Source organism: Suricata suricatta, chromosome 14, assembly GCF_006229205.1.
Source record: "Suricata suricatta isolate VVHF042 chromosome 14, meerkat_22Aug2017_6uvM2_HiC, whole genome shotgun sequence".
NCBI lineage: Eukaryota > Metazoa > Chordata > Mammalia > Carnivora > Herpestidae > Suricata > Suricata suricatta.
Genome location: NC_043713.1, coordinates 16,700,952 through 16,715,911, shown reverse-complemented (window position 1 = coordinate 16,715,911; position 14,960 = coordinate 16,700,952). Strand labels below are relative to the sequence as shown.

At 43.8% G+C, this 14,960-nt stretch overlaps 1 protein-coding gene across 7 annotated transcripts in view; it reads left to right on the top strand.

Annotated features, from left to right (window-relative positions):
• The window catches only part of NEDD4L (NEDD4 like E3 ubiquitin protein ligase), a 334,157-nt gene that overhangs the window by 169,019 nt on the left and 150,178 nt on the right, over positions 1-14,960 (top strand). For all 7 annotated transcript variants that reach the window (XM_029921933.1, XM_029921939.1, XM_029921938.1 and 4 more), the window contains one exon: positions 14,244-14,325. In XM_029921933.1, coding sequence (XP_029777793.1) covers positions 14,244-14,325 — 82 coding nt within the window. The remainder of the gene's footprint in view (positions 1-14,243; positions 14,326-14,960) is intronic.

Here is a 14,960-nt window from a genome sequence, read left to right as displayed (position 1 = left end):
GGCCTGTGTAACTGTTCTCATTAGACAAGGGTGTGTTTTTAAAGAGGCAAGAACCGGCTCACCTTTGCTCTAAAATAAACAAAAAGCAGTACTGGCTGGTTCATTGAAATTACAGGTAGGCCTTGTAGGTGCCCTTCCTGCCACCCCAGTAAACAAGGGCAGCATCAGGCATTAAAGACCTTGGCCTCCTTCGGTAGAGGTGAGGCTGTGCCCTCCTCCCACGCTCCAGGGGTGATTGGATAGCGGGGATGGAGACACTGAGTTGAATGGACCCCTTGCGCTGCTGGCTCATGGAGAAGCCGAGAGGAAGAGCGGTCTCGGTCCCCAATGCCGGGCGCCCAGATGAGTAGATTGTTAGAAATGCAGACTATCCTGTTCTGCCTCGGATCAGAACTGGAAACCTGGGGATGGGGGCCCAGCAACCTGTGTTTCTATCAGCCCTCCAAGTGATTCTAATGGCCGCCCCAGTTCGAGAACCTCTGGGAATTCCTAATCCCCAGGTCGCAGCCAGTGTGGTGATGCTGTGTGTGCTGGAGAACGGACCGGTCTGCCTTGGAGTCTTCGTAGTGTGCGTTCGACAGACCGACATGTGCACCTATTCTCAGTTGTTCTGGTTAATATTTACGGAGGGCAGACACTGTCAGGGTATCGGTACCGCCAAGTGAGAGCCAGATCGAAGCCCTCAGTAGGTGCCTGGACGAAGGTGAAATATAGACGGAGGGTGGGGGCCGCATCTTGTGACAGGATGGGGAATCTTAGGAAGTTTCCTTGCTTGATAAATCTCCCCAACTTCCTAAGTTTTCATAGGAGCAGTATCCTCTGTGACCCAAGGGTTCTTTTTTTTTTTAAATATATTTTTAATGTTTTTTATTTATTTTTGAGAGACAGAAAGAGACAGCGCAAGCAGGGGAGGGTCAGAGAGAGAGGGAGACATAGAATCTGAAGCAGGCTTCAGGCTCTGAGCTGTCAGCAGGGAGCCTGATGTGGGGCTTGAACCCACGAACTGTGAGATCATGACCTGAGCCAAAGCCAGATGCTTAACCAACTGAGCCACCCAGGTGCCCCCCAAGGGTTCTTATATGGTGACTTTGTGGCCCACGTAGATTGCTTCTCTGGGCTGGAAGGTTAATAGATTGAGCAAATTTCTTTGTCTGCTGGACTGTAAAATGTGCTTACATCATGGAGTTGGACTGTACGGCTTTCTAAGAACTTCTTTGGAGATGATTTAGCATTTAGGCTCCCCCTCCCCCCCAGTCACTTAGGATCTATAGGACTTGTAAGATAGAAACCTGTGTTCAGCCAGCTCAGGATTCTGTCAGTGGGAACCTCAAGGAAGACACCAGAAAGGAGGGTATGGCTGTTGTCACACGGGAGAGCCCGGTGAATTGCACTCTTTCTTGATAGCCATTTATGCATCTGTTATTAACAGGTTTGCCCCACCCAGAGAGTTTCTGCACAACTACTTGGAATTCCTGTCTGTTTTTCTTTTTTGGAGTTCTAGAAGCTCATTACCCTTTGTGCAAAGCAAAGGTATGGTGATTTACATAAACATTTAGAGTTGGTAAGACTGTTGCAGGCAGGAGTGAATACACAAGCATGGTAGAGATAAATTGGTCTTTGAAAATGTATATGGCTTTTGGGTTATGCTAATTATTCAGTTAAATAAGTAGGATTGACAAAGACCATATGCTCTCTTAAATAACAGTAGGAGGGCTTTTTGTGTGTGTGCATGTGTTTTTACAAATGGGTGCACATTTAAAAAGTTTGTTTGCCAGAGAGAATTTTCATTTACGGAACTGTATCTGGGACTGTGATCGAGGGCGAAATGGGGAGATGATTCATTACATAGACTTGTATTCAGCCAGAGCGTCTAAGGAGTATTTAAAGTTTATAAAAAGTGAACCTGAGTTCTGTATCTTTAGTGTGCATACTCTGTGGTTCTAGTTAACCCAGGATCCTTAAAATTAGGGCCCCTATGGATGTGGGTTATTGTCTACTGCTTTATGCTGGGCTAGTCCTGGGGAGGTTTTAAATGTGACTAGTTATAAAGGTTGAAAACAATGATTAAAAGTACCTCTGAACTATCATGACAACTTGAAACTAGTGATAAATGTAATTATGTTTGATATAGTGGTCTTGTTTCACTGAAGATTTTCTTAATGTCATTGCATATTAAGAGAGAGCATTGAGGCGCCAGGGTGGCTCTGTTGAGCGTCTGACTCTTGATTTCAGCTCAGGTCATGATCTTGTGGTTCATGGAATTGAGCCATGTATCGGCCTCCATGCTGTTTTGGAGCCTGCTTGGGATTCTCTCCCTCCCTCTGTGCCTCTCCCCTGCTCCTTGTCTCTCTCTCTCTCTCTCTCAAAATAAACATAAAAAAGAAAAAAAAAGACAATACTACTATGCTACCTGAGGACGATCAAAGGAGTTTTAACTGTGTTGGTCCCTTTCTAGTGTGTGAAGTGTACATCTTTTGATCTCTGGATGGCTTATTTTGGGATATTCACTTACATTAGACCATAAGCCCCTTAAACTTTCCAAACACTCTTAGGTTGTGGAATGCTTCCTGCATGTGGGTATGTGCCTGTGCCCCTGCCTTCCTGAATTACTTCTTCAGAAGATAGACTCTTGTGTGCGAAGTCTTATCTCATTAGTTTGGAAAGTGGATGATTTCTCTCCAAAGCACACGTTTGAATTGCTCCCTCTCTTAAATGTGCATGAGGGCTAACAGTCGAGGCCTTTGGCAGAATGGATTTTTAGACCCTCCTAAAGAGATAGTAAAGAAGGTGCTGTGACCTGGTCATTATTCTTGCTTCATTGGCATGGGCCCCACAGGGCAAAGCATGCTGTCCCAACAACGATGAAGCAGATTTCCCCAACAGGACATTGAACGTATATACTTTCAAAATTAAGATCTTCCCTTTTCCTCCACTTACTGTGTTCCAGACATGTCTTCCAGGGCTCTTTGAGACGTCTTTGCTGCTTAAAAAGGAAGGTGGCTGTTAAATCAGGGATTGATATGAAAGCTGGAAATGCCTTTATACCTACTTTATTGGCATGCACATGATATTTTTAAGTTGAATTTTCTAGTTGTTGCCATTTGGGACCATTTCTGAAGTCAGGGTTGGGGAGGGCGGTGGCCACTGTGAGGCTGGCTGTGACCTTCAGTCTTGGCATCCCGGCTCTGCTGTTTGGAATATATGGAGAAATGAGAGGAAGGGGAAAAAAATCACATGGTCTCATTAATACAGTAATAAACACTATTTTATAGTTTGGTATATTTATAGTGCAGTAGTTCTATTTGTTTATGGTTGTGATAATATACAATTTTAACTTTATTTTTAAACAAAGCACAGGCAGCTGAATCAGGTTTATTAGTCTCATCTTAATGTCTCCATAGCTATTTCATAGGTACATGTATATATTAGGACATCTTTTCCTCATTCGTGAAACGGAGTTGCTAACATCCTCCTTGGCGGGACTGTTTCAGGGATTAGAGATGGTGTGTACAGAAAACCTCACATACAACCCTAGTCATCCAGGAAGTACTGGAGAAATGATTCTGGAAGTTACTATCTCTGTTCATAAGATAGTCCCTGCATCTCTGATTGTCTTAGAATAGTCATAGAAACTTACAGCTTCTTTGAGGTCTTAGTATGCCCGGCCTACTTCATAACGGCAGCATTTGCGTTATGTGCCTCCATTTCTCGTCTGACTCTGGTTTCTGTGGAGGGGAGGAGAGGGGAGGGGAGAGACCATCTCTCTGAGGGCCCCATGTCCACTGTGTCTCTTTATCTCTGTACCTCTGCCACCCACTTCTTTGACCTCCTCCGTTGGTGCCCACCACGGTCCTTTGCGTATGGTGGACACTCAGTGACTATTTAAGGAATTAAATCAATTACCAGGCAGTTTTTGGAAAGGGAGCTGTTTTTGTTTTCCCTCCTTTATGACTTTGCAAGCTGCTCTCCGCTCTGTTAAAGCTTTACCAGAAAGCCATTTACTTAACCGTTTATAGCTGCACACACGTGGGGAAAATACATAATAAGAATGCTGGAGATAAAGGCTCCTGTATGAACATTTCATCATTTGTAGGTGAAACTTTGGTTTTTAGTGACGATATGAAATGAACGATAGTTATTCTATTAGAACATAACAAAACATTGGTTTTAAACAGTTGTTTGTTTTTTTTTAAACAAACTCTTTTAAATATTTTCGGGAGCTGATCCATGTCTACAGAGGTGTCAACAAACTGTGGGTGTGTCTTAGAGATAGGCAGCTGGGGCTGCAGTGGTGCCCCCCGACCCCCTGCTAGGCTCCCAGGGCTCTCCGGGACCTCCCCTCTCCCCCTCCCCCAAGCAACTGGTTGTAGATGGCAGGCGACCAAGAGTCAGTCCTGACTAGCAATTTCTTTCTTTTCTTTTTTTTATTGAAAAATATATGTTTTTGTTTTACTTACCTTTGAGAGAGAGAGAGAGAGACAGCATGAGCAGGGGATGGACAGAGAGAAAGAGAGGGAGACACAGGATCTGAAGCAGGCGCCAGGCTCTGAGCTAGCTGTCAGCACAGAGCCCGACGCGGGGCTCAAACCCACAAACCATGTGATCATGCCCTGAGCCGAAACCGGATGCTTAACGGACTGAGCCACCCAGGCGCCCCGTGACTAGCAATTTTAAGCCTTAGGTGATAGGAAAGGTTGTAGGATCGGGTTAAGCCACTCATCGCTTCCAACCACAACATCCTAACCAAAGCACTGCAAAGTGTATTCTTTTTGAGCAGGTTCACAGAATATGCCCAAGCTGTAAAATTGTAATGGCTCTCTGAACCTGCCTTGAGCCAACGCAAGAATTCTAAGCTGCCCACTGCTGTCCTGTGTGTGTTGAAGGATTGTCCAGAGTAACTTCTTACCGCCATTGGTAACGAGTGATATATTCCAGAGTATGTTTCATGCCTTTCATTAAGTCTCAAGGACTGGAATGTATATGCATATTCTTTCCAAAATCTCTAGTAGTCCTCCATTTAAGGCAATTGTCTGGATAGAAAAAAAATTTTTTGAAGCCCTTTTGGGTTTTTATTGAAATGTAGACTAGCCATGAAATTACAGGTTTCACTGCTTCGTCAAAGAGTTTATTATGCTTGAAGCATATGTGTAACTGTTATTGGTATTTTCGTAACGTTTTTGTATTTATAAAAATAGTACTTCCCCATAGTACTATTAGAAAAGAACTATGAAGAAGAAAATCAGCATAATTCATAAATCTAGAGAGAACAGCTATTTAGCTATGTTTTCCATTACTTTCATATGTACATAGAATTAGCCACATCTTTAGGTCCTCTGACTCCCTCTCTCCCTGCCTCTCCCCCACTGGTGTTCGCTCTCGCTCTCGCTCTTTCTCTCAAAATAAATAAACTTTAAAAATGCTATTTGAAAACATGATTTTCACGGTTTCATATGCTCGCACATGATCACATCATAATTTATTGAATCACTTCCCTATTGGGCTGAAAGGTTGCTTCTAATTTCTTTTTATATATGATGCTGTACTGAATATCTTTTGCACATCAGTATTTGCCTGCATGTCTGGTTGTTTCTTTGGGATTAATCCTTAGAAATAAGTTGAATCAAAGTCATCAACTCTTCATGCTGGGTGCCTGCTGCCCCAGGGCTTCTAGAAACCTTGTAATAATTTCTTTCTGTTAGTAGAATATTAAGATGTGTGCCTCTTCAAAAAGTGTGGGTTACCTTTTTTTTTTCCATCATTGACCATTTGTTAGACCAAGATCTTCAGCGTCAACAGTATTGCTAAATTCCCGTGTTTTACTCTCTCACACTTTCTAGGTAATATTTTTCTTTGTTTTGTGCTGCTTCTTGATTACAGATGTCAGTAATTTATGCAACACTCGCTATACTAATAGCAGGGGAAAGAATGAGGAAAATCTTCAACAAATAGGTTTCCCAATGAGACTTTCTCTGGGTCAGCTAAGTCTTTGTCACATACCTCAGGGAGTCCAAGCAGACTTGACATACGGCATGATGTAATTTGCTCCTCAAGCCCTCTGTTCTTGGTGTTAGGGAAAACAGACACCACCCTTTCATAGGCTGCCCCGGTAGGATATTGGGCAACCTCATGGTACAGGAAAGAATGCTTGCTTCCTTCAGGTTATAATTTGGTGTTCCCTTAGGGGTAAAAAAAAAAAAAATGCTTGAAAAATGAAGACCTTTCTCATGATTCCTCTGATATCCAAGAGTCTTGGAAGGACACTTTGATAGCTGGGGGACGAGACCATGTCGCTTCAACCTAGCTGCAGCCAGAACGTGACGCATCTTGAATGCTCTGCCCCGTGGAGGCCACTCTGTCCTCCTGCCCCTTCTCCTCCTCACTGCCCCGCCTCCTTTAAAATCATGCACCTCAGCAAAGACTGTTTAGTCTGACAAAAATAAGTGAATGATCTGTGCAAAAGGATTAGCCTTTACGCAGTCTTGCTTGTCATAGAACATTTCAGTCGGCCAGATGGAGAGGGCCAAGCATTGCTCCATTAGTGTCGCCTCATTCTAACTGTCCTAGCTCATGGTGACTCTGAAGGCTGAGCAGGAGCCATACCCAGAAAGTCTTTTTTTTTTTTTTTAATTTTTTTTTTTTTTAATTTTGTTTATTTTTGAGAGACAGAGAATGAGCAGAGGAGAGCAAAGAGAGAGGGAGACACAGAATCCGAAGCAGGCTCCAGGCTCTGAGCTGTCAGCACAGAGCCCAACGCGGGGCTCAAATTCACGAGCCGTGAGATCATGACCTGAGCCCAAGTCAGCCGCCTGACCTACTGAGTCCCCCAGGCGTCCCAAGAAGGTCTTATTTTCATCTCTCTCTGAAAAACGGGCTTGTCCTCACTGTTGCTGCTTAATGGTGACAAAGGTGGAATGAGACCCATCTCTGAATTTTTGTCCCGTAGAGAAAAGTGGAAAAGAGGGCCCAGGGGAGGGGAAACCCAATTTTCAGCACTGGGCTCCATGGGGAGTGACCGGGACAACAGTTTCAATGTTCTTTGCTCAGCAGTTTTGAAAATCAGGATGGTTTATCAACTAAGGTTTCTTAGTGACTTCTCATGAGAGAGCAGGTACCTGTGAATTTTGTTGGGCATCTCGGCATTTGTTGGATTCCTAAGAATTTCATTCCAGTTGACAGGATCTGTCTTGTGGCCATTGATTTCATGCAGTTTCTGGTGCCCTCTACGTGCAAGACACGGTGGTGGCTTTCTATTTTTTCCCCTCAAAAGTCATCTGTGTACGTATGAGGGGTGTTACTGTGAGCAGCCTGAATCTCCCAGGCCATTTTCTCTTCTGAAATTTACATTGAAAAATACAGAGGAACCTAAGAGCCTTCGGGATGCATTTTGTGGTTGCTCAATCTAGACATAGACACATGGGGGCCAATTCTAACTTTCACACTTCTCATGTAAACAACATTAAATCATTAGGATTCTGGAGACAGACCATAGCATTTGATATGCCCTTGCAGACCTAAGTACAAGTTCATCATCATGGGCAGGAAGCAAAAGAGCCAAGGCCTCTTGGGTGATGGCCTAAAACTTCAAGAGCTGTGTAAAGGACGTTGGTTATAAAGGCAAGGCCCTAGGTGGTGCCTTGGAACTCATGGGCTTCTCCATATGGTAGAGCAGCCTTGTTAGCGAGTGCCTCCCGCTCCTAGGTGGGTGATGTTGCTGGCCTGATAAGGGATTAAAGCCCCAGTACTGTCCTGTAGCCTGAGACCGTGCACAGTCAACCAGGCCTGTAAGTTGGAAGTTGGCAGGCACTCCCTCCTTACCCGACTTCTCACCGCATTCCTTTGGCCACCCAGTGCCACCTTTGGGCTGTTCCCAGTCCTTTGTTTTTGATCCTGACTGCTTGCTGTGTTTGGACCTTTCTCAGTCCTTGCTGCAGAAGCCTCCCAGCTGGTCTGTCTAGCCGCTGTCTGATCTCCTTGCAATGAGTCTGATCGAGAATCTTCCCTTTCAACAACTCTGCAGTAATACTGAGGTCATGGCAGAGATAGCTGAGGGTTATGGAGTGCCTACTAAATGTCAAGCACTGTTGTTGTTTTCATCTTCCTAACAGCCTCCTTAGAATAAAAGGAAGTAGTGCTGTTATCCCCATTACATAAATGGTGAAACTGAGGCACAAATAGGCTAGAGAAGCTTTTAGCAGTCCTATGGCTACAAATAAGGGAGCCAGGATTGATCCCCGGTGGCCATGGCCGGCTCTTCGGTTGCACACAGGGTCCTCATGGTTTGAGCCATGGTGCAGCCTCCAGCTGCCTTTCTCCCCAAGCCCTTGAGGCTGCAGCTGTGCCAAACACCCTGGCTGCAGCCTGCCACAGGACCTTTGCTTCTGCTTTTCTCTTTGGAGAAATCTTACCTTGCTCTTGGTTCTCCCTTCTTGGCCTCAGATGCCTCTCTGGAAGGGGTGACCAGATTGGCCAATGCATGGAAATCATGGGGGACATTTGACAAATGCAGAATCCCAGGTCCCAACCCTGGAGATTCTGATCTAGCCGGCTTGGGGTGGGGACAGGCACCCGATGATGGGTAACCCTGGTGAGCTCATGGTCAGGAACCACTGCTGTAGAGTGCTGTATTCCTGGGTACTTGGCACACCCTGTCTGAGTCATTGCTTTACTTCCCTGTGTCTGGTTCAGAGGGGGCAGGGACCATGTCTTTCATTAACATTGCTTGTCTCCTTGCCTGGTTGCTCAGTAAAATAGGATGTATCAGATCCTATCTGCTAGGAGCAGACAGGTGTGAACAAAACATGATTAAAACAACAAAGGTCATTAATGGGCATTTATGACTGGCCCTCAGCTGGGGCAAGGACGTGGTGCCTTCACTGTGCAGAGAAGGCAAAAGGTTTGTGAAATATAACGTCTCTCCTAATCCACGGGGATTGAGCTTCTCAGCAAGTAATGTCCTTGCTGGCCCTGAGCTGTCCTAAACACCAGACACCAGGATGGTAACTAGTTGCCAGGAGTGAATTCTGAGGTTTGCTGTAAATATGATGAGCAGTCTGATGGTCTCCGTCCAGATGCCCATGAAGCCACATGCAATAGTTCAGTGAGGGGGGATGGGACCCGGTATGCCATGGCCGGCCAGCCCCCAGTTTGCAGTAGGAGGTGATCAGTGGCAAATCAAATCGGCAATCACAGCAGAAATCAGGGGCTCAGAAGGAACAACAGAGAACTGCAAAGGTCTCCCCGGAGAGGAAAGCACAGATTCAAGTTACGACGGCTGTCATTGGTAAAGCACCTGTACTGTGTGTCTGGTGCTGAGTGGGGACTGATACTAACACGCGATTTTATATCTGATCCTCACACTGATCCTCTGAGTTAAAAACTGTTCCCATTTCATTGATGAACAATCTGAAGTTCTGAGTGGTGAAGTGACTATCTGAAGGTCACTCAGTTGATGAAGCTGAGATTTGAGACACCAGTGGAAATGGTCAAGGGCCTCCATTGGAGGAGAAACACCATCAGAGGAAGGAGGGATGTTTCCTTCTATGCCCTGCCTATTGTGTTTTCTGTGGTTTTTTTCTTTAAGTTTATTTGTTTTGAGAGAGAGAGAGAGAGAGAGAGAGAGAACATGAGCGGGGCAGAGGGAGAGACAGAATCCCCAGCAGGCTCTGTGCTGTCAGCATGGAGCCCGACATGGGGCTTGAACTCACGAACCTCAAGATCATGACCCGAGCTGAAATCGAGTCAATGCTCAACCGACTGAGCCACCCAGGCACCCCTATTTTGTTCTTCTAAAAGTATATGTATTAATGGTTACCTACAACAACAAAATCTTCCACCTGCAAGCATATAAGTAGTAACATGAACCAGAACTCTCTACCCCTAACACCCTGTACCTACACCCCATAATGGGAGCTTCGATGACCTGCTCTGGTGTCTTTCCTAAACTTCCAGGTGATCTAGGAGTGGAGGAAGTCTTAACTAAGCCTTGACCTTGAGACTCCTTTAGGCTTTTGTAGCAAAGGTATGGAATATATTGAGGTAGAACTTCAGAGAGCAGAGAGTCTTCCAGAACTGCTGTCTTTATTGGAGAGCTTTGTGGAGTCAGGTGTGGAAAGGACTCTGGACACAGAATTCTTCCTCTCGCCGCTCGTGCAGAATGTCATGTTCACAATGAAGGCCGTCCAGGGACCGCAAACTCCCCACCAGCCTCTTCTCAAATGCCTGGATGTTTCAACCCCAGATGACCTCATTTCCTTGCCCTAGACTCACGTGCAGACACCTACACATGCCTCTTGGGTTGTGCTTGTTGCTTAGGTCATAGGTTTTTGATACCTAGCAGGTAGATTGGTTAGAAGCTGGGAACATGTTTCAGAAGGTTTCAGCCCGGTGTTGATCAAGAGTGATTTCTTGCACTCAAAACTGTGGGCTTCCCCCTTTATGCTCTGAGTGAGAAAACCTCTTAGTAGAGATTAGGGCTTTATTCCCTGTACCTCCTGCATCTAGAGATAGTCAGGCTGTATTTATTTAGGATGCGCTAGGCTTTGGTTCGACTGAGTGATGAGCAGTGAGTTGGAATTGTTTTGCAATTCAGAATATTCTAACTAAGGGATCATGCAGTCTAAGAGTTTACAACTTTTTTGAAAAAAATTAAAGGACCCTGTCCAAAAATAAAATTCTAACTTGGAATCCCATTATACAAAACATTACAGAGGAAATGGTAGCCTGTCGCTACCCCGTGAGGGTTACGCAAAACCTAAGGCTCTGTAGATAGTCTGCAGTTTGAAAACCCCTGATTTAGTCTAACCCCTTTATTTTAGAGATAACGAAAATTGAGGCTCAGCGCGTTACAGTGCCTTGTCCAAGGCGCCCAGCTGGCTATTTGGGGTGTTGAGAAGCAGATAAGATCTCAAGGTGTGGCCTTTCCTAAAAGCAGACACTTAGCCCGGGCATCTCGATCTCCCACCAGACGCTGTGACAGCAGAGATAAAAATTAGGCCATCCTTAAAGTCACCGTACAGCACAAAATGTTTTCGCACTTGGCAGGATTTTAGGAACTCCTGTCCGCAGGTCTTCCGCCCAGCCAACTCCGTTGGTGGTCAACACATTGCAGCAAGGATTCACAGCACATACGCTGCTGAGAGCTGGATTCTAGAAGCAAGCAGCCTGCATCCCTTCCTATTCTCCCCTGCTTGCCCTTCAGCTTGATTTCTCCTTCTTGGTTTCTTCCCTGGAAAATGTGCCAACTTAACAAGCTTAACCAATGAGGATCCATTGAGATCCTGCGCATATCTTGCGTGTGACAGCGCGGATTGGGTGCTTGATGGCGATGCGCCGGGCTTGTGGTGGTGACGGTGATGGTGGCACTGGTGCCGACCGTGCTCATAGTTGAGGTGGCATCGATGACTGTCCACACTGCTATAGCACCTTGCTGCTCATTTGCCGCTGCGTGAGCCCTGTCCCATCCGTATCTCAGCTTTGTGCTCTAGTGACATTCACCGCGTTGACCAGGAAAGTGCCCTCATCCTCACTCAGTGCATTAGTGACCTTTGTTGTTTTAATCCTGTTTTGTTGTTCTCTCCTGTGTGCTTCTAGCAAAGCCTTTTGAAGGTGGTTGGTGCTCTCAGTAAATACCCGTTGATGTGAGTGATACTGCTGTACCTCAGAGAGGGAGGAGGGACCCGGAACCAGTCTGGGTGACTGCAGCCTCCCACCGCCCTTGAACTTAGCTCTTACTGTTGCCCTATGCTCCACCCCTTTAACTTACATCTCCTTTTACCAGTACCCACACTTTGGGCTCTCCCTTCATGCAGCATTCTCTTCTAGGGAGTTTCCTGGTAGATCTTTCGTGCAGACACCCTAGTACCTCCCTCTACCTGGCTGAGTACTCACGACATGCAGAGTCATGTCTTCCGGTCACAGCTGGAGACCTTGTCCCACTCAGAGACCCCACTCTGAATTCCCAACTGCATGTGTCACTTACTGTGACCTATTCCGGGCATTCAAACCAAAGCAAGTAAATGATTAGTAGAAGAGTGTGCGTGTTATTAAAGTGAATGCTTATGTGTTTATTGCAGTTAGGTGACAGGCAGCAGTCATGATAGCCAAGGGCCATGAAAACAAGAGATGGCCATCAGCCACTTCTGGTGTTGTCTGTGGTCTGGGAGTGTGTGTGTGCGTGCTCACGTGTGTGTGCACACACGTGTACACATTCACCTTCATGGCCCACTCAGAGCCTGGTTTTGAGATAACAGAGATAACAGACCTTGAGCTTTTTTAAGCAATGGCTTGGTGGCTGGAAATAGAAAATTAGCTTCTATAGCTTAGAAAAATTTTTTTTCTACTACTATCTAGAAAAGCCGTTTTCAGTGTGTGGTTTCTAGATTAAGGACATCAGCATCACTAGGACTTTATTACAAATACAAATTCTAGGGTCTCACTTAAGACTAACTAGATCTTTGGGAGGGTCTTTGGGATGAGGGCCCAGCAATCCATGTTTCAGCTACCCCCTGCCCCAGGCAGTTCTGTTCGGCTAAAATCTGAGAGCCTCTGGCCTTAGAAACTGCCTCCTGATTCATCACCAGACCACAGTTCTAATTAGGAAGGTGCTGTCGGGGTCTGTAGGCCTAGACTGAGTTCTAGCTCTCCATTCGTCTTTATCCTGAGGTTGATGGCGTTCAGATAACAAGTAGGTACGTTGGGTTTGATGATCTTTAATCGAATAAATCTACAGATTATGGATAAGAGGCAAAAGATGACTAATACCTTCTAAACCAGAATGTTAAAAATATTTACTGATAACAGAATATAATCAAGCAGATTCTGCTGCTGGTTTTTATTTCTTGTTTGTTTGTTTTTTGCAAGAGATATGTTGTAGCTTCCATTAAGATGCATTTTATGGGTAATAGATACTGTATATACCAAAAGTATTTTTCACTGACTTTTGATTTCTGTTTTGGATATGAAGTCCTTTTATTACCAAACTTAATTATATCATACCTTTCTCTTTCTTTAAAGGATTTCATAGAATATTTATTGAGGTATTGAATAAAAATCAATCTAAAGTATTTTATGATGCTCTGCGTAATCTTTGGAAATATCCTAGAAGTTGCAAAGTAAGGGTTAATGGTCATGGCGTAGCCACTAAAGGTTATTTTCAAATTGGATAGAAATAAATCATTATGTACTTAGATGAGTAGAAATTTGGGGGTTGAATCCATGAGAGCCATATCTATGATTTTCAGGATCTCCAGTGTGAAACAGAAGAACCTGGAATTTTTTTTAAATTTGTTTTTATGTCTTTTAAAATTTATTTTTGAGAGACAGAGACATCATGAGCTGGGGAGGGACAGAGAGAGAGGGAGACACAGAATTTGAAACAGGCTCCAGGCTCTGAGCTAGCAGCTACCACAGAGCCTGACACAGGGCCTTAGCCCACCAACCGTGTGAGATCATGACCTGGGCCGAAGTCGGACGCTTAACCGACTGAGCCACCCAGGCGCCCCAAGAACCTGGATTTTTAACGCTTGTGAGTGACAGTTTGAATAGATTTGAGCTATGTCAGTGTTAGTTAAGACTTTCAGAACATGTGAGTGGACTTAATTATTGACTCTTAGGAGAAAGTCTACACTAAGTAGTCCTTTTCATATACTTCTCGCTAAAAGAGTTCAGTTAATCTAGACTTTCCTGAAATCTACAACATTGGGCAGATCTCTTTTGATTTCCTGGACTCTTCTTTTGGTTTTGAGTTTTTGTTTTAATCTGTAGAATGATAGGTGTTGGTTTAGATGATCAGTGCCTGTTCTACCTTCACTAAAGGAACAGTAATTTTTACCTATATAGTGGAAATCAGGATATAAATAAGATGCAAACTGAATTTTTTGGCTAGGTTTTGCTAGTCTGAGAAAATCCATTTAGTAATCTTTTGTGTAATATTTTCAGAATCTGTTTAGGAAAAGAAATATGGCAGGTTAGTTCATTTGAATTAAGGGAAAAGATGAAAAGTTAGTGTATGCTTCATGTGTTTCATGGCACTTTTGCCTTTAAATAAGCATCATTGACTCTTGATAGAAACTTTTCTTGTGAATTTCCTTAGTAGGCATGTTAAAAATGTGCTTCATTTGTAGAACTTACATAAGCTGGGTCATTAACTGATATTTGCATTTTCATTTAGGTTTTGTCTACTTTCTTTGTGTATTTCTTTAAATGAAAGGTATTATCCCTCTAAATCCTGAAATATTTTCTTACAGTGATCCGTATGTGAAACTTTCATTGTACGTAGCTGATGAGAACCGAGAACTGGCATTGGTACAGACAAAAACCATTAAAAAGGTAGGTGCCTGTCCTTAATTAACTTCATGTAAATCATAATTTAATCCAATTACATTAAGTACTTTGGCTATATAGAAGTTGGGCAATATCTTTATTTTAAGCATCTCCCAGTATTAAATCTATAAATTTAACATAGACCAAGCTTTTCTGCATTAACTCAAGATATCCATTCTGGCTTTTAGTTAAATGACTTTAGAAACAATATTCTTAAAACTAAGTATTATTAAAAGTAGCAGTCTTTTTTTTCTGTAAAGAATACAGCAAAGCAAGGATTTGTTCTGGTTGGCTTGTTATTGTTCATGAAGACACTTAAAATAATTTAAAATACATTTAATGGAATGGAATGGCTTGCAAAATTGGTAAGCACCAAAGGAATTGTTTAACTTGAAACCAATATTACCAAAGGAAGCAGAAGATTAGCTTAGTTCCATGAAAACACATTAAAACGTTAACAAACTATACATTTATATGTATCGATTTTCTAAATCTTACAGGCTTTCATTAAAGGTGTTTACATAATTTAATTCATCTACGTGTTTCGTGTGTGTGTGCGTGTGCGCATTTGTGTGTGTAAACGTAAGCTTTTACTCCATGTTTGGGGGGCATTTATTGAAGGTGTAGGACTTTTTTTTTTT